Source organism: Gambusia affinis, linkage group LG13, assembly GCF_019740435.1.
Source record: "Gambusia affinis linkage group LG13, SWU_Gaff_1.0, whole genome shotgun sequence".
Lineage (NCBI taxonomy): Eukaryota > Metazoa > Chordata > Actinopteri > Cyprinodontiformes > Poeciliidae > Gambusia > Gambusia affinis.
The window spans coordinates 21,431,210-21,455,771 of NC_057880.1; the positions used below are offsets into that span (position 1 = coordinate 21,431,210).

The following is a 24,562-nucleotide window of genomic DNA, read 5'->3' on the forward strand; positions in this document are numbered from 1 at the left end:
GTTATTTGCACTAGAAACTAGGCCAAAATTCCTTGGTAAGACTTTGTGTTTTTTCGGTACAATGGTAAAATAATTGGCGCAACCTGCTCGTGAATGAGCAGGTTGGTTAGAATGGAATGGCAACAGCGTGAAGTGATGGTACAAACTAGTAAGGGGGCAAAAAGGCCTTGTACTTTTTAAGTTTAACACTTGTTTTTTTCCCCCCTACTTCTTACCTTTCACTTTGGGTGTCTTTTATTTCCTTTTCACATTTGACTCATGTATTTCTCCCCTTTCCTTTGGCCCCCTGCCGTCTCACCCTGTTACTTCCTCCTCCTCCTCCTTCTCCTCACATTGTCCACTTCTGCTGCCTGGTACTGGGGTTTCTGCCCCACACCTTTCCTCCCTCCTTGCAGAAGCTCTGACAGGCATGCAGAAGCTCTGCTCCTCCCTGTGCAGTAACAGTGTGGGCTCCAGAAATAGTGACTCTCGTCCCACCTCCCCTTTCAGACACCACTTCCTCCCCCATAGCCAAGGTAAGGGGCCTAAGCCACATGTGTCTGACGCCCAGTTTTGAAGCAACACGTCATTTCCATTCAGTCAGATGGCTGCCCCTCATTAGTGTGTCATCTGTCACCCGGATCCATCTCCATATCCCGTCAGAACCACACCTGTAGTTTGCCTTAAGAAGAGTCCTGCAGCCAAACCCTTACATTTTCACCAATTTGCACCAGTTTGACTAAAATAGCTGACAGACTCACTGTTTGTCTTCAGTCATTTTGCATGCACTTTTCAGGTATCTGCAAAACAAAGTCAATATCTAATGTCTCATCACCCCTATTGGATTGCACAATAGGTCATTTAAATCTAAAACTAAAACACAATAAAGGGGTTAGGCATACTGCCCCCCAGAAATATTCATTCATACTGAACATTTTCTGACTTTGTCCCATTACAACCATAAAGTTCAATGTGTTCAATTGGAACACAAAGAGGTACATAACATACAAGTTTTTTCAAATGTTACAAGATAAAATCTGAAAAGTGTGGCATGCAATTGCATTCAGCTTTATTTTTGCTCCCTAGGAAAAAGCATTGCAACCAATTGCTCTCAGAAGACAGAGTGACTTATAAAAGCCTCAGAGGTTTGCTAGAGAACACGAGTCAGTTTGTGGCTTGAATATGAGAAAATGTGGAAAATTTCACAGGGCACAAATATTTCTCCCCTCTACTGTGAAGATTTGCTGCTGCTGCAGAGGAATTAGTTTCCTGAATAAAAGCTCCTATGATTAAGCTACATTATTTACCATCTCCAGAGCACTTTATCTGTTAGTTTGAGCTGCATCTGTTCAACTCCATCAATTGGGTTTTCCAGAACGCGTCTTGTTCTTCCATCATCCTCTCACCTGGTCCTTTTGGCCCCTGTGTGTTGCGCAATTCAGACTTCAGTGAACCTGCTCATGTTCTGTTCTCGGTTCTTCTCACTGGAGGCCCCGACCCACCGAGTGGCCGGAGTTCCCCCCTGCCGCTCAGGCCCGACAGCCGGCCGGTCACCCCGCCTCTCTCTCAGACCCCTAAACATTTCCACGTCCCAGGTAGGAGCTGGAGCGCACCCTGTCACTGCTCGTCCTGTTGACTCTCTTTGCATTTCTGTTATATTGTTGTCTCAATTGGTTTGTTTCTTTCTGTCTCTCTCTACACCGTAAGGGATCCACTTTTAGACCTACAGCCACAAAATATGTATAAAAAAATTAAGCTGGCTTATAAACATGATGAACAGTGCAGACGTCTTGTCTTTTTGCTTTTTTGTCACGCTCAAATGTATCAGCTCATCAAACAATTTTAATACCAGGCAAAAATAATTTAAGTAAATACACAAAGCAGTTTTCTAAGTTAGGTTTTTTCTGTATTTTTTTGCTTTCAGATCAGGGGATCAACATCTACAGAAAACCGCCCATCTACAAACTACACGGTAACTTTCTGCCTAATCGAGGATTTGTTTTGCAGAATAATAATTCTAGAAAACTGAAAATTCCTTACTGAGTGATTATTAAAGCAGAAATGTTTTTAATAGTTGTGATTCCCATTCCTGGATATGTTCTATCTAAGCGCTAAGGAGTATTAAATCTAAAAACAACAAAAAACATTTTTGGAGGTTGAAGAAAAAATCTCAACTGAGCCCAGTTGACTCAGTGTGTTCATCTAATCATAGTCACCTTCAGTGTCAGTGTGATGTTTGAAGTCTGTCTCTAATCCTTTTCTGTCTGTAGTTTGCTTCTACACTGCACTTTGTCCATGTCAACAAGTTCTGGAAATGGTGTGATTGTGGCTCGGATAAGACAACGTGCAAAACTCTCGCTGGGTTGCATTAGTAGGCGATAATGTTAATTCTCCATGAGCAGCATTGTGCAAGCTAAACTACAATATTATATGGGCTTTAATATACTAATTTATTGGATTTCATCGGATAGAATTTGCAACCTGAGCTTGCTAGCTTATTCATATAAGTCCTGTTTTCTTTGCTCATATAAATTGTAATTAAATTTGGTTAAATTCCCCCAAAAACTGATCCAGTTCACATATTTTCCTTCTTTTAATTGACAAAAAATCTAAATGAGCTTGAAATGTTTGACCCAGAATTGACCCAATGACATGTTAAGTGTGGTTAAGCACATCAACTGTCAGAATATTTCCCCACATGACTTAAAGATGAGATCGGAGTAGTTATTATAGTTTACTTTAACCTATTTGATGCTTTAGGTTGAAGCAGCATTCTTATTGTATTCCCCTGCCTGCAACAAACTCAACTCTGTTTAAATCTATCAGTTTTCAAGTTTAAAGTGGAGGAAGTATTTTTTTATTGATAGTAAAAAAATAGATATGTGTCTTTAACACCTTATTCACTAAGCTTTTACCTCTGAACAGAGATGTCGCAGCTCTATTTTGGATGTTATTGGGTTGCAGAGTTTGCTTTCTTGACTAGACATTAGGTTTTCATCTGAATTGGATTAGCTGCTTCATCTTGTTTTATTGCTCTGCATGACACGCAGTGACTTGCTAGGGAAAGTCATTTTTGCACTGTGAACACATGACCCAGTACTGAATGATTGTGGCGCTAAGATATTTCCTTGTGGCTGAGACTGTGACCCAGACACTGATAGTTTAGTTCCCATGGTTACCAACCTAGATACAGCTGCCGTAGCTCAGCAAAGCAAGTCTGGTGAGGACATCATCAGATCCGCCACCTTCCCTGCTGCCCATGCTCCCTCCCTGGATGACAGCTCCCGGAGTGAGGGCGACTGTTGGCCCCACTCTCTCGCTGTTTTAGGTACGATAGATGGTTGTGTGTGCGTAGTTCCCCCCTGGTGGTAAAATAAAAGCTCACCCAGCCTGAGCTCTGCTTGTTTCCTACCCCCAGTTTACCTGCCTCCCTCCATTAACCCCCAGTGTACTCCTTTATCTACCCATCAGTTGCCATTTAAGTTTTGCTTGCGCTGAGTGAAGGCGTGGTTGGTTTCTGTTGCTGCCATCTTATTTTCTGCTTCAGGAGGTCTTGCTTTATTCATTCAGCTAATCATAAAAGCATCACAAATAACCTGGACAGAGATAACTGAGACTGACTTCAAACTTTTGTCTGTCTGTCTTACATTCTGTGTATTTGACATCCTCTAAATTGTGTAATTTAGCTGTGACGTCTGTGTATTCAAATAGTCCAACAAATCTCTCTCTGTTTGTCTGTCTCGTCAGCTCTGTCTCAGACTTGTGTTAAATCGTCCACCTGTTAGTCATTGAGTCAGCCATGTTTGTTTTGTTTTTCTGTGCCCTCAACAAATAATACTGGTGAGAAGTTCACATCCTCTCTTTGTAGGTGTCATAATAATTACAGGCGTCTATGTATTTATTTTAGCCATTCTTTTCCCAGGGTGAAATGGCTGCATAAAAGCAGAAATTGGGTTTGTGATTTTGACTTTTTTGTTGATTTTCTCTTATGAATAAAGTATTGAAATTATGCATTAAAGCTCAAATACACACGTACACTTCCATAATTCTTCGATTAAGTTTTACTAACTTCTCTGCAGACCCCACACATCCTGGACACAAATTATTTAACCTCTTATATTTAGGTTGGTGAAACAGTGTTAGCATATTTGCACTACTAGAACCTGTCTTTTGATTTCTTCTTTTCTTTATATAAAAATGACTGTACATTTACGTACGTATACTGTTCATTTTATTATTTAATGCATTTTTTCTAAACTTTATACATTTACAATAAATATCTGTACGCTGTGAGTGCTGGAAACCGAAGTAAAATATCTTGAGTCATGGTCAGAAAACTTGATTCTGATTCTCTTTGTAGTCATTAACATTCATCTGGAATGTTTCTGGCTGGATATTTTTTACCAATGTTTTTGACAGAGTTGGTAGAGTTGACTTAAGATGGTTGGTACTGACCCAGCTACTATGCATACTTTACAAATGTTTTTCTCCCAGTTCCTTTGTTTTTTTAAATTAGTGAGGTTGTTTGGTGTATTATGGTTCCACCCTGGGAAAAATATTTCACTTAAATTAGAAAATACCTAAATTAATCAGCCTTAAATGAGTGTATGTAAACTTTTCACTGGACGTGTCTGTAAGGCATGGTCTCCTTAAAGGACACAGGTTTGATTGAGTTCTTTGTTAAGTGTAATTAAGTCTTATGATGGTTTTTGTAACTTCTCTAAAATCCTGTAGGTTCAGAAGGGAGGAGGCGGTCTAGAGAGGAGGAGGAGGAAGAAGCTTTGAAAAGAAAGCAACTTCAGGAAGAACATCTCAGTAAGGTTGGTCGGATAATATTTAGATTCCTGTTTCTGTAAATTCTGTATTGCTGTCTTAGTTTATTCTCTGAAGCTATTTGGCGTTGGATTAATGTTTGGTTTTGACTGTGCAGATTCAGTCTGGACTGGGAAAACTCATTCTGAAGGAGGAGATGGAGAAAGAGCAGATTAGGGAGCGGCACGCACGCAGCCTCTCTGCTCAGCGCTACGATCCCAAAATGAACAACTGTGACGCAGGTAGCCAGAAACAGCCTCCTCAGCTGGTTTACTCTTGATTTGTCAGCAATGTACCTTAACAGAACATCTGTACTGTAATTTCCCTACATCGTAAAACATCCTAAGTTAGAAATTCAACTTGGAGTGCTATGGTGGCGCAGGGTTAAAGCACAACCCACGTATGGAGGTCTTAGTCCTCGATGCAGCCGTCACAAGTTTGAGTCCTGGCCTGATGACCTTTGCTGCATGTCTTCCCTGTCTCTCATGACCCACTTTCCTCTTTGACCACTCTCAAAAGATAAATAGAGCCAACAAAACCTTAAAAAAAAGAAATGTAAAAATTTTTTTAAGTACATTGTGTATAATTTGTGTTTCAGATCCAACGTCTCCAACCAAGACCAACTCTCTGCCTGGTTATGGACGGAACGGTCTGCATCGGGTAAGAAAAACTTGACGTGCGGATGTTGCATAAACAGTAACGTACACAGCTTTCATACACTGTGAACTTGTCTACATTTTTTCTTGTTAACAACCACAAACTATAATATGATAGAACAACTAAAAGGAGAGCACACGCAATTGTAATTGTAATTTTTCTGAGTGGATTTGTTCTCACTCAGTTAATATTTAGTAAAATCCCTTTTGGATGCAACTTCTGCACGTTACAGGATTTATCAGACCAACTAAAGTCAACTGAGCACATCAAACTCTTGTAGAAATCCTCGTGATTTCGACAACAGTTTGAAGAAACAATCCACAAGGTGGCCCTAATTAAATATATTCTCATAAATTAGACAAGTTGTATTTCCTTCATAAAATGAAAGACATGCAAATTAAAATACATTGAGTTTAACCCTCAGTGAATATGATTTGAATGGAGTTAACTGTATTCCTTGTTTCATTCAGGGTGATAGTTTAGAACATTAATTTGAGGTTGTCTGTGTATTTTGTAAAGACCGTCAAAGTTGGCTGAAAATAAAAAAAGAAATATTATTTCTATCTGAACTGACTACAATATGTTGTTTGGCTGTTATCACTAAACGTTTTATATATAAGCATGTTCAACATTTGAATTGTTTGTCTGTGGTTTCCTTGTTTGCTTTTTATCACTACTTGATTGTATTTAGTTATAGTTTGTATTATGGTTTATGCTTAGTTATGCGAGTATGTTCATAATGTTGTCTAGTAAAAAAAAAAAAAAAGAAACTTAATACACACCAATAGGGGTTTGAGTATTATATGTAAAGAAATCTATGAAAACAGATATCAAAACATGGAGTGAAACCTCTGTAAGATAAATTTTTCCCTAAGTTAACAAGCTGATTTCTCTGGGGGTTTTTTCAGCCTCAGTCTACAGATTTCACCCAGTACAACAGCTATGGAGACATGTGTGGTGGAGGAAGAGGTGAGCACTTCAAACAGAACAAAGCCACACAAAGCAAGTTTCACCAGAGTAATTCAGCATTAGAATTGGCCTGTAAAGCGTACATATACACAGACATGCACTTTGAAATATTTGATTTTCATTAAGGACAGCAGTGCTGTAGATAAACATAGCCTTGCAGGGGGACTCGACAGCAAACCATTAACTGTGAGTCTCATTCTTTGTCCCATTTTGTCCTGCAGAGTTTCAGGTATGTCTCTCATCTGCTTTTCTTCACATGGCATGCCTCCTCATCTTTCCATCATATACTATGCTTGGTCATTGGGTTGCAAGAGTCACCTTGCCCTGAATGCACACCACCCACTCCTGCTCCTTGCTTGCATCACTATTTGAATTTGTTTCAACTACAAGGCATATTGTGCTGTGGTTTCCAACAAATATAAGAAGCAAACACACATATGCCAAGTAGCTGAACAAGTGTACTGTAAATGCAATGTATAACCATTGCTTCATGTCTTATTCTGTGTTATTTATCAATGTGATGACTCAAGCTACATGTTATCCTTATTTTATTTAAATGAACGACATAAAAAAAACAACAATCGCTGTATATTTAGGAAAGCTGTAAACGACTGCCCATGTTTAATACTAAGAAGCAGAGCTGTATTCAAGCTACTCGCTCCATCCAGTAAAAACTGCACCCACTGTCATGAGTGGACATATATTCATGCCATGAACCTTGCAGTCCCCTTCCACTATATTACATGTGTATATGTTCTATCCTTTAGCACATTAAGGATGGCCGTGCAGCACTTGCAAGGATGGACAGGGGAGTATCTATGCCTAATATGTTGGAACCAAAAGCAAGTATCTTTTTCTTTTTGTATCAATTACGAATGTGATACATTTAAAAAAGAGTACAATGTCTCCTTTTTGACTGTATTTGAATGTTTATAGTGGATTTAGAAATATAGAGCCTTGCAAAAACATTCATATTCCTTAAACCTTTTCACATTTTGTCTCATTACAACCACAAACGTCTATGAATTTTATTGGGGCAACACAAAGTGGGGCACAATTGTGAAGTGCAAGGAAAATGATACATTGCTTTCAGGTTTTTCAAATAAAATAGTACAGCATGCATTTTTATCCCACTCACTTTACTGTGATAACCTAAAAGTTAAATTCAATGCAATTTCATTTAACTATCAAATAAAACAGGTGTGTGTTGGCTTAAATAGCCTTCATTAAAAACAAGTCAAACCATCTGAAATTTAGAAGGGAAAATGTGTATATATATATATATATATATATATATATATATATATATATATATATATATTAGTGGCCTATTCAAAGTCAAGACTGTACCATCAGTCCTGATTGAGGTTGAGCTATTTTGCAGAGACGTATGTGATCAACTTTCAGTATCTAGATGAGGCACGTTATTAGAGACTTAGAAAACATTTGCCTCAGGATGGTTTAAAACTAATGCACACTCCATTCTTCTCCTCATCAACTTCTCTGATCCTGCTAAAGAGAAGGATCCCACAGCATGGTGGTTGACTTTAACTGGGCCATCCTAGCACATCAATATACTTTGATCTAAACATTTCCTTAGCTGTTAGTAGTTGCACAACGTATAGGTTCAGATGGATAGTATAAAAATGTTCACAACTTCTCAGATTTTAAGGTAAAAATAATAAACAAAAATAAAAACACGTATCATGTTGCATAAAATTTCTCCATCCCACTAAAAACACAGTGAGTCTTGTGGTTACAATGACTCAAAATGTGAAATAGTTCAAATGCCAGGGCCACTTTTGCAAGAAACTGTATTTAAGAGACAACATATGGGCTAAAATATGATCAGATAGACCAGGGACAGTTAATGTAGTTATTTTGCAAAATAAACCCTAAAAAAATCCCCATACATTCTTTTAGCAAAACAACAAAATACTCACTTTAGCTGGGTTCCTGATTCAGCATACTGCTTAAGGAGCTGCCGAGTCACTCAAGCGCTTATAGCATGCTGGCTTCTTCATGCTCATCTGCACATGGCTTTGACTCAAAGTGACTGGATACTGTATGGAACATACAGTGTAAAAATCCAGGAAGTCATCCAAACAACTCATATCACTATATACTGTGTATGTAGTGTACAAGGGCATTACTGTGTGGCTATGAGTTGGTCAGGGGCTTCAAAGAGTTTTCAGTAGTGCTTATTATTGAGCATCTCAGCTGGGATTAGGATTAACTAGTCTATTCTTCAGTTAGTTAGAAAAATACCAGCACCTGGAATCCAGGACAATCATTCCCATGTGGATCTATATGACCTACATTAAAGATGTTGGTCCTCTTTATTTTTTATTTTTTTAGTTTCCATTAAATATTAAATGCTTCTCAAACTATAACCAGTTACATGAGTTTGAAGTCATTTCTTCCTCTCTTTATCTGATAGTTTGCATGTTTAAGAACTAAAAGATTGTGCACATCAAAGCACCTGCATTTCCTGAATATCCTTAACAAAACAAACCCAGTCAGCCTCCTGTCACATACCTGCTCTCCCAACCTTTCTCACAGTCAGAATTACCCAAAAGCTTAAAATTTAGTGATTTTGTTTGGTGATATTTGTTCGTTTTTGGGGCTTAGCTAAAGATTTTATCTGTTTAATGATGCATGTCTCCTTCTGAAGGTGTATCCCTATGAAATGCTCATGATAACCAGTAGAGGGAGAGCTAAACTGCCCAGGGATGTGGACAGAACCAGACTGGAGGTATCGGTTTTCCTCCTGATGCTCCTCAGTTAACACTGCATTTTGATTTTGTGTCAACAGCATTGTTACACAAACTTGCATCTGTAGCTGAGAACATGCAGTATCAGTTGCTCCTTGTCATTTTTGCAGCAAAGCCCTTTTTTTACAGCTTTGATGCTAACTGAGAACCCCCACCCTCCCCCCTCCTTTGTTTTTTCTCCACCTTTGTTCTCATTTCTAGCGCCACTTAGCACCCGAAACGTTCTTTGAGATCTTTGGAATGGAGATCCAGGAGTTTGACAGGCTTCCCCTGTGGAAACGCAACGACATGAAAAAGAAGGCCAAGCTCTTTTAGTTTTTTAGTTTTTCTAATTTATAGCATGCATTATTCTGTACATACAATCAGATAGCACACAGTTGTAATCTAGATGTAGGTTCTGGGTTATTTCCTTTTATTTTCTTCTTTTTGTTTTTGCTTACGTTGCCTGGATATATCTGGGGATTCCAAGAAATGGACTGATGTTGCAATGATGGACTTCAATAATGAATGGAAAATTCTTCCATGTTCAAAAATGACAAAGAATGATGAGATGGGTCAAGTTTTATTTGCTTTGACTGCACTTATTTTACCTCCTGCTTTGCTTTAAGTGAAAATCCTTCCTTTACTTTACTGCTTGTTTCTCCCTATTTGCTGTTGATTCCCGTGGAACTTTGTAATTACAGTAGACCATCATGGCACAGTCACAAAAATGCCCATGCCTGTAGCTCAAAAGTGTGTCAACTTTTTGTTTTGCTTGGGCTGAAACAGTTTTAGCCCAAAGGTTTTAAGAATCGGCTCAGTGAGTCTTTTAAGATACAATACGATGAGAAAAGCCTGTGGGAACACGGTGAGCACACCCGCCAACTGTTTGACTGGATCTACGTGGAAATGAATCCTCCAATAGCCGGCATATCACCAGTCTTCTTCCCCGTGGCTTTCATGCACACAAATTGTTCATCTGAATGGACAAAAAAATGTCTCTTTTCTCAGGCTCTCATAAACAAAGTTATACACCTTACCTTTACTTATATTGGAAGTAAGAATCTTATATTTTAAGGCTGTTTCCAACATATAGTTACACTCAAATAGATACGACCCCCTATTTCAAGAAACAACTGTATTTGAAAGTATTGTTTTATAAATGAAAAAAAAAAACACACTGCCATTTGTTGTATTGAAATCTAAGCCAATAAAAATTTTAATTGCCATGAACTGTGAACACTGATCCTCTGCCATCACAAAGTTACTCTCAGCTTTTTTTCTGATATGTTGATGTGGACATTTAGGGATGTTAGCACAGGATGGGAAATTATCTTTGGACTGAAATACAAACCTAAAATCTTCATGAGAAGTCTCCATTTAATTTTACTGTAAAATGCTCATACTACTGTTGTCTGTTGCAATTTTTCAGAAAGTTTTCTCAACTGAAAAATATTCAGTTGAATCAAGACAGGCTATGACTTCACTTATTTAGATTTTTTTAAGTTCTAAATAAAAAATACTTAAAATATTTCTGTAAGAAAAGTTACCCTTACAAAAGAATGGTAATCTTTGAGCTGCCTCATGTATAGCTGCTGGAAAATATGATTAAATGTAAATGAAGCACAAGTTGTGGAATAGCAACTCCTGTCAGGTCTTGAGGTATTTGTGTTGCTTTGAATTCACTCCCGGTTTGAATACTGGGAGTGTGTTGGGTTCAAATGTGTTGAATTCACAGTGTTTGGCTGAATCAAGATGTCACTTTTACCATGGTGTCACCTATTTGGGGATTTTTAAATTTAACGTTCAAGTGACCATCTGGTAATGACATTTCCATGATCTTTAAGAGCACTTAAGCAGGAAGATAGTTCTTAAATTAATTGGATAATTGAAAAGTAGCTCATGCCGTTAGTTTTTTGATTTCAGTTTCAAGCATTCGGCGTGCTGAAGTGAGTGAATCTTTATTAGTACAGACAGAGCATTTGCATAGATTTTTATAACATTAATCAATGTTACATTTGGGTGCCAATGAGTGAGATGCCACTCACCCTACAAAACAAGATGAAGTTCAAAATATGTAAAGAAAAAAAAAGCAACAAAAATAACTAAAGGGCAACTGGCTCCAGCTGGAGCAGCTGGTTTCGGCTTGGTACTGGTGCTTGACAATGTGATAATGTTTTTGGATGGTAAAAACAGCAGGGAACCTAAACTGCCTTTAAAAAAGATGTGGGGATGTCCTCCAAGTCTTCCCCCAAATTACTTTTGTGATTGTTTACCAAAAGCAGTGTATCATTCCAAACTATTGAAAGCAAGACGGATATGTTCTACTACTCAGAGTACTGCATTCCTTTCAGAAACTGATGCTGATTCTTCAGATCTGAACTTGATGAATCAGCAGTTTCAGATCGTCAGTCTGCTCTGACTGCTGCTTCTTCAGCAGTTTTCAGCTGACCTGTTGAAGTCCCACCATTCATGCAATACATGCTAACTTTGCAAATCCATAGTTGTACCAAAAATATTTGTATTGAGTGCTGAAAACATTACACTACAGAAGGCTCCAGTCTAAGATTTACTGCATTGTGGTGAAAGGAAAGATCCACAACTGCACTCTTTTATGGTTTTTCCTTATTTTATCTCAGAAAACTATGTCCTCAAACTCTTTTTCCTTTATCAGGGGTTTCATCCTTTGAGTTTGCATTTCAATCTTTGAGGTTTCATACCTTCTGCAATATTTTCCCCTTTCTTCTGTAAAAACAAAGTCAGAAATTCCACACCCTATACCTTATAATATCTTGTATTTAATCATTTACCGCAGTTTTCTACAACTCTTATTCAGATTTTCTGTTCTGCAGTTCTCAGTTTAGTCCTGTTTGATCTAGTTTTTTGTGACCCGTTGGATAATTGTTTCTGTTTTGCTGTGAACATCTCAACTCTGCCTGGACTTTAGCTTCTTCCCAGGTTGTTTGTGATTTGTGACCTTTCAGTTCAGCAGAGGACACAAATTGAATCCAAATAGAAAAAAAAAATGGAAATGAGCACTTGGGATCTCTGCAGGGGCAGTAAGGTTTTAAAAAGAGAAAAAGATGAATTAAAATTAAAACTTGAAGCCTGCATAATAACCACTAAGACGTCCATGACAATTCTAGATTGTGATTTATTCTCAAATTGAGAGTGGAATTTCACTTCTTGGTCTATTCACAACAACTTTCTTCTGCAGTGTTCAACTCCATCTTTGTAGAATAAAGACATTTTCACCACTGCTTACAGTAGAATTGGTGTGTGTATGTCAGTCTGTGTAGAAATGGTACAGCAGTCATGTGACATCTTTTCAGGCAGTGAGATGTTTAAACTGGTGAACTGTCACAAGAACAGAAATATTTTTTTCTATCAGCAGAAAGTGACAGGCAAATGGAAGCATGTAGACTCACACACAGGTGAAAATGCATAACAAAAAGAAATAAGACTGTACAGTAAAGGCAAATTTACAACTTTTAAAATTGAAGAAATAGCATCCTTCAGATCGTCCTGCAGAGTTCACCTGAGGTAAGTTGAGGTGATTGAGCGTGAGTTAGAAATAAATCCACTTGCTTTAATTTTGCAGAAACATCCATAATAGATTGTTAGAAGAGATATACAAAAGTCTCTTGTCTGATAAAGGCGAAGTAGGTCTTTTTTGGCCTATATTCCAAGCTTTATGGTTTGAGAAAAAACAGCCACTGCTCAGGACCTGACTAACACCATCACTGTAAAGTATGGTGGTGGCAGCATGATGCTGTGGGTATGGACCTCTACCCCTTGCTACTTGTCATTAAAGTGACAGAGGACAAATATAGAGACATTTCTCAAGAAAAACTATGATAGCTTGTATCTTCATCTGCAGAGAAAATGGTAGAAAATTTCCCAAAACCGTGTAAGGCTTGTAGAGACATACGAAGGCCTTAGGTTGCTACTGCTGCCAATGCTTTAGTCCCTGTCCACATGGAAACATTTTAAGAAATGAAAATGTTTTCTGCCATATCTCCATATTGAAACGGTGATTTAGAAGACCCTATTTTTTTAAAATCATGTTCCAGGTGAATCATGTTCACCTTTGCATATTCGTGTGAACAACAAAAACGTTTATTTTGTTAAAACCTCACCAAAAGCTTAACTTGCCTTGGATTAAAGTCCTTTTGTGTGCTTCCTGGTCCATGTTATTCAAAACATATCTCATAAAAACGATTTACAGAACAGCTAAAGTGCTAAGATGTGCCAAGAAAGTACTCTCTCTTTAAACAATGTTCACACTACAGTGAGCAAATCATCAGAAGTAAGCTTGTTAAATAGTGTGCAACCATTTCCCACAGGAGACATTAGAAAACCATCTAGAATCTTTGAAGAAGCAAAGGGATGCTGTGAAACACAGACTGAAGAAACTGGCAGCCCGTCAATCAGAAATCACTGTGAGTTTTACTCCCATTTCTTAAAACAAACTCTCTGTGCAGAGATTTTAGCAATTTCTCTACAAATGATCCAGCGGCAGAATTTTATATGATTTCAATGTCTACTATACCTAGAAAAAGTCTGCAGCGGTAAGAGAGAATGTAGCGATGAAGTATCAGGAGATCCACATGGTTCTGGAGGAAGACCTGCGGCTCACCTTGTCCCACCTGGAGATGGAGGAGAGGGCTGCCATCTCTGCCTTGGATGGACTAATGGAGAGAAACTGTGCTCTGATCCAGGAAATAGAGCAGGACTTGGCCAGACTTTCTTTAGTTTTGGAGCACTATGACACAGAACCTGATTCTATGGTAAAAAAAAAAAAAAAAAAAAAAAGCATATATGAGAGTTTAAATGTAAAGAGCAAAAACCTACAGCTGACCTAGATTTTCCACTATTCTTCAGTCGTTTGTTTTACATGCTGAACTGGACGACACAGAGACAGCAGATAGGTATGAATAATTGCAACTCCTATTTTGTGATTCTTCACAAACTATTCCTCTTCAGAGAATTATAAGACGACCAACACAAGTAGTGCATAACTGAGAAGTGCAAGGAAGATAACTTATGGTTTTAAAAATCTGAAAAGTGTGGTGTGCATTTTTTTCAACCCTCAGAGACTAATACTTTATGGAACCATAGATAACACTTAAAGTTGTAGTTGTTGCACTTCTGGAGATTGTTTTGCCAAATTAGAGGATTCTCAGTCAGATTAGAGGAAGAGCAATCGACAAGAAGGAAATAAAACTGCAGCATGATGCTACCACCACCGTGTTTTACAGAGGGGATTGTCTGTTCAGGGTTATGAACATTGCAGTTTTTTCACCACACATACAAATTTGCAAGTAGGACAAAAGGTTTAATTTCATCCTTGTCTGGTCAGACCTCATGGCTTTCTTAATGCCACTCTTTGGTAGAAGATTGGTAGATCACACCTCTGTTTCCTGCCAATAGATTCTCCCAGCTGAGTGGTGGATCATTGCAGTTACCATGGGTCTCTTGTTTTCTTCTCTATTTAATTTTCCTTTCTTACAATTATTTGTTGTGTAATCAGCTTTTCTAATAATTATCGTGACAGTTAATCAGATAAATATTAAAAAAACGGGGCATATTTTGTTGATTTTTTTTGCTTAAATTATGAATTACCTTGTGTTGATCTATCATCAAATCCCAATAAAATAAGTTGAAGTTTGTACTTATGGCACGATAAGAAATTTTCTGCTAAAAAAAATTAGCAGGAATTTTCACGGTATTATGTCAAAATGTAATACTTCCTTCATGGTTTTCATTCGTCAGAGTGTTGGATGTCCTCAACCAATCAGATCCCAGCTGTGTGAGCCTTGATGAAGCTAAAGCTAGCCAGATCCTCAGCCTCACCAACAGCATGCTGCTCCTTGTCTGCTCGCAGACTCCATTAATGAAGAAGCTCCTGAAAAGCTGTCAGTTCCCACATCACCTTTCTTCTTTACACCGCTATCTCTGTAGGAAACATTTTATACTGAATTTTCTCCATTTCTTTCCAGATTCCAGTGAGGTGCACCTGGACCCAGAAACGGCCCACCCAAAGTTGGTCATCTCCCCTAAATGTGACAGCGTCTCCTACACAGACGCCTGGCAGAAACTCCCTGACCAACCAGGACGGTTCGACACCACCCTCAACGTCATCAGTCTGCAGGGCTTCAGCTTTGGCCGCCATTACTGGGAAATTGATGTGACTGGGAAGACATACTGGGAGCTTGGTGTTACTTATCCCACCATTCCTCGCAAAGGTGTATCTGAGGAGTGCTGGCTGGGTCGAGGCGCCGTGTCCTGGTGTGTGGAGTTCTTTGATGGGGAATACACGGCATGGCATGGAGGGGTCCCTCACCAGCTGCCTTTTACGAAACGTTTCTGTCGAATTGGTGTTATGTGCAGCTTTCCTGGCGGGCTGGTGACGTTTTTAGAGGCAGACAAAATGACGCCACTGTTCTCATTCTGTGCTGGAACCTTCTCTGAGTGCCTCCACCTGGCCCTGTGTCCTGGTCACAACCACAGCGGCACCAATTCAAGTCCTATTGTAATCTGTAATGCATCGTCTCCTACAAGTGACCTGTAGCTGCATAAGAACATATAGGCCTAATAAGAACATGACTTACAAATATGACCCTGAGCAGCATAGGATTTGGGGTCCCATTTACATTGTAGTCCACCAATCACAACAGCACCAATCATGTGTCTTTTAAGCTGTTCAAACTTAAGACAAAAATTAAATAGATAATAAATTTTTGTTTTTGATTTGACTTTTTGACTTTGATTTTTAATCACATTCAATCAAATAAAATGAACAAAAAATGAAATTATGTTTCATTTGGCTCAAAATTAGGAATTCTATTAAAGGAGACTTGAATGTTATGCTTACAAAACAAATATAAGCATCTCCGCTAAATTTAGAGGTCATGCTCCAGTATTAAATTGGATTTAAGTCCAGATTTCGGCTGAGCCGCTCCAAATCCTTCTTTTGTTTTTAGCCTGTCTGAGGTGAACCTGCTGCTGTGCTTTGGATCGTTATCCTCTTGTGCAACCCAAGTGTGCTTGAGCTAAAGGTTGTGAACTGTGACCGTACATTTTCCCTCATGACGCTCTGTTAAAGAACACAGTTCATGGTTATATTGATTGCAGCAATTCATTGAAGTCTATAAGTTCAATTGTTTTATTCTGAAATACTGTGTAAAATTTTACACCAGCTCAAATATGACTCACACCGTCCAAAAGGTTCTGCCCTTAAATTTGTAATGACTTTGAGACGGGTTTGTTCCATGTTTCCATGCAGGTCAAGATAACGGCTTTCACTTTGGTTGGAGTCTCAAAGTCTCAGAAATGATTTTATAATCTTTTCCAGACAGACAGATGTCAATTACTTTGACATTAAATTTCTTTAGGTGAGTGTTTTTAAAGATCTTTAGTCTACTTCATGTTGTCATGCAGGTTGTATTTAGGTGATTTCTTGATTCTACAGATGAGATAATCACCATGGTGACTGTGGGAAATTAAACGGAACCAAAACTGTTAGTTCACAAAGGGGAGCAGTCAGGTTCCCACAGACTGTTGGTTTCAGTAGCTTTTTTCTCTTAGAAATTAAAGCATAATTTGAAGACTACATTATGTATCTAATTAGGTTATTATTGTCTGATTTTATTATTTGTTTGATGATCTGAAATGTTTAGTTACTTTTTTGTTTCTTTTTATTTTTTATTTTTACAAAACTGTCAAAACAAATACAAATAAATTGTGTCATCAAGTTTACTACATTACATATTACATGAATTTTAATCTTTTCACTAAATTATGAAAGCAAAATAACTTTTCAATAATATTCTGATTTACTCAGATGCCCCTGCAGAAATATGCATGTCCTGAAATGGCATCACTGTATAAATACTCCACTTGTTGATATGCCCAGGGTATGTGATTCAAAGTCTACACACAAACAGTGAGGTTTTAGCAAACATGCTCTTTGAACATTTGTGTTGCAAGTGCAGGGCTCACTCCTAGAATTGGATGTTTTTAATGTAAAAAGTCCGCAAACATGTCACAAATTACTCTAAAAACATGCAATATTCATAGTAGCTGTAAAAACATCTTTATGCCATTGTGGGGACTCTTATTGTAATGTTTAAATCAATAGAACTGACTCAGCATCATGGATGAGTGCCAGATTAAACTAAAGTTTCAAAGGTTAGTGTCCTTGTGTAAAAATGTAGGAAAAAGTGTGGGTTCTCTGCAGCACTGCACAGTCTCATTTTGTCCTCTGGGACGTCGTCTGGTGCTCTGCCATCATGAAACTGAAGCTGCTTCTCATTTTCCTCGTCTTGGCTGTGCTCCTTATCTCCACTGAAGTAAGTATATACATGTATTTTCTTGTATTATTGCTCATTTAGTTCTATCCTATGAAGTTTATTGTTATTAAAGCCATTATTGTGTTTGGTGGACTTATTTATTAATGCTTTAGCAAATTTCTAACTGTCATTTTTCACAAACCAGTCGAAACCTAAACACAAAGACAAAGACAAACACAAAGACAGACACAGAGACACACATGGATCAAGAGGACACAGGCGGGAGAAAAAGAAGCCAACATTTGAAGATATAATTGAAGGTTGGAGCTCCATTTTGTCATAAAATACTGATTCTATGATAAAAAAAAAAAATTCAACAAAAGAAACAATGTATTCCAAATCTGAAATGAAAATATTGTTTTAGATTTCTTCTTCAAGGAGTCATCTGATGACGACGACGAAGATCAGCCGTTTTTGGACTGGCTTCGTGACCTTCAGGATCTACGTGGTATAATGATTAGACCTACTCTTTAAAACGTTGTCTTTCTTTGTCTGATTAAAACCTAGTTCCGTTTAATTTGCCAGGCGAATGCACACCCAATCCCTGTCATAACAACGGTGTGTGCAAGAAAAAAGGCAGGAGAGGGTACAAATGTGACTGTCCCGAGCCTTTCCAGGGAAGGAAATGCAAGATAGGTTGGATGAAGCTGTCATCTTCTTTTTTTGAAGTTCCTGTCAGTGTCCAACTGTAATGTTGGACTGTAAAAAGACTAACAAAAAAACTTTTTGTTGTCAGGCCCGAAAGTGTGCAGAATAGGCGTTTGTGGTAAAGGGGAGTGTGTGCGGACTTCAACCGCTCCTTTCTACGAGTGCAAATGCAAATACCCGTTCCAGCCTCCAGACTGCAAACGATGTAAGGGTCAAAAAGCAAAACTACATCTTCAGCTTGTTACATTTCTAAGACATTTATTGTGTGTATTTGATCCTTCTTTTGTGCAAAGATTCTGTGTGTGAGCCAAATCCGTGCAGAAATGGTGGCCAGTGCACCCAGGAAGGGAATGACTTTGACTGTCAGTGTCCTGAAGGGTTCAGTGGACGCTTCTGTCATGTTGGTAAATACTGTACTCTTATATCGGTCTCTTTGTTTTCCAAGACCAATGTGTGTGCACAGAATCCTGTAGTTTTTTATGTCTCATTGACTTTGACACATTTTATTGTGTTATCACTACAGTTTCAAAATGTCTTCTTAAAAATAATCAAAAAGGATGGCCTCCATTTGTTTTAAACTCTCTCTCTGGTGTCCCTAAATAAAATCTAATGTAGCCAATTGCCTTCCGAAGTCACATATTTGGTGAATGGACTAGACCTGTAGAGTCAAAACTACCAAGCCATGTCCACCCACCTAAACTGACACGAAAGGCAAGAAAAACTTTAGTTACTGCTAACATTAGCGTTAGAGAAGAAGAAAAAGTCAATTCTTAGCTTTAGATAATTTTTTTGAAAGTACAAAGTATTAGTCTTGATGGAAGAGAGGTAAAGAAAAAGAAAGTCAAGAAAGTTTGTTATTCACCACAAGTTATGAATAGGACACCACCAACAAAGAGGAAAATGGAATTTTCTTCTTGACTTTCAATTACCCTAAACACAACACCCAAATGGTGAAGCAGGGTGGTAGCAACATCATGCTGTGGGGATATTTTTCTCGAGCAGGTCAGAAGTTAATGGTAAGACAGATGGAGTTAAAAACAGGACAGTCCTGAAAGAAAACCTGTTGAATGCAGCTAAAGACTTGAGAATGTTTTTCCAGCAGAAAAATGACCCAAAACATGTGATCAGACTTGATACAAGTTAAGAATCTGTGTGAAAACCGATTTTCACAGATGCTCTTCATGCAACCTCACGTCAGTATCAGTATAAGTAAAACAGATCAGAAAATACTTGCAGTCTAAGCTTAATGTGTTTCTATAAGTTATTGACTCATGAGGGGTTCACTGCAAATGCACATTGCTCTATACAAAGTGTTTTGATTCTTTGTTTGTTTATTGTCTGTCAAATAAAACTTTGGAAAAAGGTTAAAACAGAGAGAATACAGGAACAAGAAAAGGGGTTGGAAACATGAAGCATTCATACTTTGTTAGTTTTCTACTTATTAAGACACTGGATGTGTTTTTAGGTCCAAATGACTGCTATGTGGGTGATGGCGAGTCTTATCGTGGAAATGTGAGCGAGACAGATGATGGCTTTGACTGCCTCTACTGGAACTCCCACTTTATCCTGGAAAACGGAGCTGATCCCTTCAACTCGTTTGACGATGACGACGGCCTTGGCCCTCATAACTTCTGCAGGTCAGAACAAAAACAGGACTGAACTGTATCACAACTACAGTTAATGTAATGGATTTATGGTACGTTACTTAGTTTTATTTTAATGTTGCAGAAACCCAGATGGAGAACCAAGACCCTGGTGTTTTTTCAGAATAGGACAAAGATTGTTTTGGGACTACTGTGATGTGAAAAAATGTCCTGAACCAACAGGTCCAGAACAAAGCTCCTAGTAGATTTCTGACTGTGATGTTGAGGTCAACAAAAGACAAACTATTTGTTTGCATTTTCAGGCGGACCCAAACCTCCTACTGGTGGCCCTCCGACCCCTAGTGGTGACCCCAAACCTCCTACCGTTGACCCTCCGACCCCTAGTGGTGACCCCAAGCCTCCTACTGTTCAGCCACCACCAGGTACCACTGAAGCAGCAAAGACCACTAAGGCTCCACAGACGTCCCAAGAACCATCTTCATCTCCTGCACCAAAACAGTTTGAAACTTGCGGAGTGGCTCAACCAAAAAAGATCTTAACTCGAATCTTTGGAGGTCTGAAAGTCAGTCCTGGAGCAGTACCCTGGCAGGTTTCTTTGCAACAGAAACCAAAGAACTCCAACATGAAATACAGCCACGTCTGTGGAGGAGTTCTGATCGAGAGTTGCTGGGTTCTGACAGCTGGACACTGCGTGTAAGAAAACAAGCCTCCAAATTTGAAGAATTTAGATTATGACTTTCATTCAGCTTTTTTGTTTACTGGGTGTTTTGTTTTTCACAGTGAACAAAACAAGGACATGCAGGTGGTAATGGGTAGCCTGGCACTGGACAGACATGATCCTTCAGCTCAAGTCATTGAAGTTGAGAATGCGATTGTCCACGAGAACTACAGGGAGACATCTGCAGCTGTTTACAATGACATAGGTAAAACTGCACTGTAGTTCTTCCATAAAGAGCAATTTTTATCCTCCAATTGTTTTTAGACTCATAACTCATGATAGTTATATGAATTCTCAAGAATAAATTGCTAAACATGTAAGAAGTGTGAAAGAATAAAAAAGCCATAAAACCAGACTCATTTAAGTTCATAAAGTGAAGATTTATGTAGAGATGTTTTTCAGTGAGGAGTAGGAAGTGGCTGAGAGCAGCAATTTGGAGACCTAGCACACTGGCACCCTAGGGCGGGAAAAAAAAGGCAAACTGTTGCAAGTTTTAGATCCGGGTGTAAAAATTAAATGGTACAACTAAAATCCGTCAGATAAATGCAAGTTTAATCAACATTGTAACTCTCTCAAGCAGAATTACATTTAAATATGTTTCTCTCTGTATTTGTAGCAAAATTAGCCTAATTTAGATTAGAGAGCAAGTTTTTATGTACTTAAAACAAGGATACCACTAATAACACTCAGACTCTTAGGTTTTATGTTTCTAAAATGATATTTGAATCAAAACAAACCCTGACAGTGATTTTTGATAACCAGTGAGGTTCATATTCATTTTCTAAACTGATTTGAGGATTTTCTTGCCTTCCATTTTTCTAACAATTACCTAGGGAAAATATTCAGATTTTTATGTGACATTAATGTGATCCGTATTTTCTAAGCTTTGTTAAGGCTCAGGGGGACAAATGGAGTTTGCGCAAATGAGACCCAGTTTGTGAAGACAGCATGTCTGCCCAGTGGCCAAATCGCTGATGGGACTGAATGCACCATTTCTGGTTGGGGGGCCACAGAGGAATGTATGTGTGCAACCTTTCCTCATAATTTGGTTCACTCTGTTTGCTACAACTTACTGTTTTGTCCTAATTGTTCAAAATCACATCTGCAGCGGATTATGGCTCGAATCACCTGTTAGAGGCTAATGTTCTGCTGATTAGCCAGGCAAAGTGCTCCGAGCCCACTATTTACGGGAAGATCCTAGATAATGGCATGTTCTGTGCTGGCTACCTGCAAGGAGGAGTTGATTCCTGCCAGGTAAGTCAGCTTTATGCTTTACAGTAGCTTTAAATTCTGTTTGAATGTTTAGGTGTATCTGTGTACTTTGCATCCACCTGCCACTTTTATTTTCTGTATTCTACTCTAATTTTCCATTCATTTGTTGTTTCAGGGGGATTCTGGAGGACCACTTACTTGCAAGCAGAATAACACCAGTGTTGTTTATGGTGTGGTGAGCTGGGGAGATCAGTGTGGAAAGAAAAACAAACCAGGAGTCTACTCAAGAGTCTCTAACTTCCTCGACTGGATCAAGTCAAAGACTCAAAGACCTGCTTAAATAACCCAAGGATATTAGTTATCAACATACCAGCGTGTTTGGCTGACAATTAAGATGTGATTGAAGTTATTTTGGTGTTATTTTGTAACTGCCCTGCACCTGATTGAACTCTTTTAAAGCCCCCACCCCCTTGAAATTTTCTCAACATATTTTGTCATTTTCTCACAGACAAATGTGACAAATAGTTTGAAAAGAAAACCTCAATAAAAGTGTACTCCACTGTGTTCCTTCAGGGATAAAATATCTAACTTTTGCTTCTGTTTCATCTGTTGTCATTCTAGCAAATTTAAGGTAAAATTAACCGATACACCAATTAATCTGTGATTGACAAGTCACATAATAAAAAAAAAATTAACTTGTTTCTATTGTTTATCAGGGGTCTCAAACTCCAGTCCTCGAGGGCCGCTGTCCTGCAGTTTTTAGATGTGCCACAGGTACAAAACACTGCAATGAAATGACTTATTCACCTCTTCCTTGTGCAGATCAGTTCTCCACAGCCTCGCTAATGACCTAATTATTCTATTCAAGTGTGGTGCAGCAGAGGCACATCTAAAAGTTGCAGGACTGCGGCCCTCGAGGACTGGAGTTTGAGACCCCTGGTTTAAATCCATCAACTAATAGCACAAGTCCACTAAAATGAGCTTGTAAGAGGAATATGCTTTGGCGCACAAATGGAGAAATTCTTTGAATTCCTTTAAATGTATGTTGTATTCCAAACTACAAAGGCTGTCAAAGAGCATGCATAATATTTTCTATCTTTTTCATATGCAGTCCTCGGAGAATTTTCTAATGGTGGGGGATATTTTAGCACGTTTATTCTCCAGTTTAGATATGATTTAACCTGTTTAAGTCAATCAGAATAGCTAAGAACTGTTGTTTAGTTAGACTTTCTGCTTCCTTCGGATGTAAATGTGATGAGGCTCCTGTAAATGCAATGAGCTTGAAATAGGAGAGACAAGATAACATATTCCAGTAAGAGTTGTGCTTGTTGCTGCAAGAGTTAAGGTCTACATTACTTTGAACTTTTATGAATTTATGTTACAGCAACCCACTGTGCACCCTGAAAGATGAGCAAAAAAACGTAACAATAAATAAATAAATTTTCTGCATTTTAATTTCTACATAAATTTTATAACATTTTGAAACAAGGGAATAAAATAAATTCTCACACAAAGAAATAGCTCCTTTTGGATTTTGATCGCTGTAAAATTATTGATCGCTGTAAAATTAAAGCATCTGAAGCATTTTTAAAAATGTAATGCTTACATCAACAGATAAGAATAATTAATTATTAATTAACTAATTTTCTAATTTCCCAAGGTAAAATAGGTTGTAATGCAGAGGCCACTCTTCAAAATGGAAAAGACAAGAGAACATGCTATTTACGATTTCTGTCAGTTTTTTACTCACAAAATGGCTGCAAATAATATCATAATGCTCATACAGTATAAAAATTTAATGCAGCTTCAATTTGAATGAATTAAAACCAGTTTATCCAACTTGCTACATTTATGTGAATTTAACTTGACACCTTAATAATTTAAAGTGAAAAAACTTATTTCAACGTCTTGTCACTAATTGAAGTAATTTATTTAAGTTGAGTCACCTATTCTCTTTTTCAGTCTATTTACTGTCAATAACTGAAAGATTTTGCACAACTGGAACTGAGATGAACAAGGCAGGATGAGGATATGTTTACCTTGTCACAATGCACACTGGGTATCAAAAGGAAAAAATCTTCAAAGTTCACTGCTAGAGAACAGAGAAAGAAATTTTGCACTGAAAGAAAGATGGGTTTATTTTAAGGCTCTTTTACACATCTTTAAAAATCTTTATGCTGGTTTGTGCAGCTGGATCTAAATGCATTCATCTCTGAACTGGGCTGAAATGCATTTTCTAACCTATAAACTTGCCAAAAACCTGTGTAATCTGAGTACTTGTTAATCAATTTTACTTAAGAGAAAACAAGATGTTATACAAATAATTGCTAACATCAGTGTTTGTGGACATTCAATGCAGCAAAGTTCACAGTTGATGTTATTTGATCTCTCTTGCTGCACTGTTTGCTGTAGAGGCAAAAAAAAAAGCCATGGACATCTGACACTGAAGGCTGTTGTCCGCTGTGGGTTGATGAATCAAGCAGGCAATTACAAAATGAACAGGCCAGAAGTTTACACATGATTCATATACTTTCATCACAACTTTACCTTTATGCACAACAGCATGATAAGCATATTAGAGGTGGAGACCATCAACAGTGGAAGAGATGCAAGACTATTCCTATGTATAATATAGTAAGTTGAAAACCTGTTAGCAGCTGCAATAGACTTCAGACTGACTCATAAGTTCACAATGCTGCAGGATAGCAACCCTAAATGTGTGCCAGAGCTACAGTATAGTACAATGGTTAAATCATAGAGAATTCATGTGTTTATCATGGCCTTGTTAAAGTTCAGACCTAAATATAATTGAGACATTCAAGATTTGACAGTTGGGGGTAGTAAGTGACCCATGTA

The 24,562-nt window shown here is 38.1% G+C and overlaps 3 protein-coding genes across 20 annotated transcripts in view; all 3 read left to right on the top strand.

Moving 5' to 3' along the window:
- ablim1a (actin binding LIM protein 1a) overlaps positions 1-10,403 on the top strand; it is a 49,144-nt gene extending 38,741 nt beyond the window's left edge. For 4 of the 18 annotated variants that reach the window (XM_044136799.1, XM_044136794.1, XM_044136796.1 and 1 more), the window contains 12 exons: positions 396-515; positions 1,470-1,574; positions 1,904-1,951; positions 3,167-3,307; positions 4,714-4,799; positions 4,910-5,033; positions 5,390-5,451; positions 6,357-6,417; positions 6,639-6,646; positions 7,185-7,259; positions 9,092-9,172; positions 9,393-10,403. In XM_044136799.1, the coding sequence (XP_043992734.1) occupies positions 396-515; positions 1,470-1,574; positions 1,904-1,951; positions 3,167-3,307; positions 4,714-4,799; positions 4,910-5,033; positions 5,390-5,451; positions 6,357-6,417; positions 6,639-6,646; positions 7,185-7,259; positions 9,092-9,172; positions 9,393-9,506 (1,025 nt within the window). In that variant the 3' untranslated portion in view covers positions 9,507-10,403. Of the gene's footprint in view, positions 1-395; positions 516-1,469; positions 1,575-1,903; positions 1,952-3,166; positions 3,308-4,713; positions 4,800-4,909; positions 5,034-5,389; positions 5,452-6,356; positions 6,418-6,638; positions 6,647-7,184; positions 7,260-9,091; positions 9,173-9,392 lie in introns of those variants that run through there. The other 14 variants (XM_044136801.1, XM_044136804.1, XM_044136803.1 and 11 more) reach the window with 9 other exon arrangements.
- Positions 10,404-10,551: 148 nt separating this feature from the next.
- LOC122842704 (probable E3 ubiquitin-protein ligase TRIML1) lies at positions 10,552-15,928 on the top strand. Its single transcript, XM_044136823.1, has 5 exons — positions 10,552-13,612; positions 13,727-13,960; positions 14,055-14,101; positions 14,946-15,088; positions 15,173-15,928. The coding sequence occupies exons 2-5, from the start codon at positions 13,760-13,762 to the stop codon at positions 15,742-15,744; spliced, it is 963 nt and encodes a 320-aa protein (XP_043992758.1). The 5' UTR covers positions 10,552-13,612; positions 13,727-13,759; the 3' UTR covers positions 15,745-15,928.
- A 592-nt stretch (positions 15,929-16,520) lies between these two features.
- habp2 (hyaluronan binding protein 2) lies at positions 16,521-22,294 on the top strand. Its single transcript, XM_044136814.1, has 14 exons — positions 16,521-16,567; positions 17,413-17,524; positions 17,670-17,784; positions 17,889-17,972; positions 18,050-18,160; positions 18,261-18,377; positions 18,466-18,576; positions 19,638-19,809; positions 19,901-19,998; positions 20,079-20,469; positions 20,557-20,699; positions 21,379-21,513; positions 21,603-21,748; positions 21,882-22,294. Exons 1-14 carry the CDS (start codon positions 16,536-16,538, stop codon positions 22,044-22,046), a joined length of 1,932 nt encoding a protein of 643 aa, XP_043992749.1. The 5' UTR covers positions 16,521-16,535; the 3' UTR covers positions 22,047-22,294.
- Positions 22,295-24,562: the final 2,268 nt, after the last annotated feature.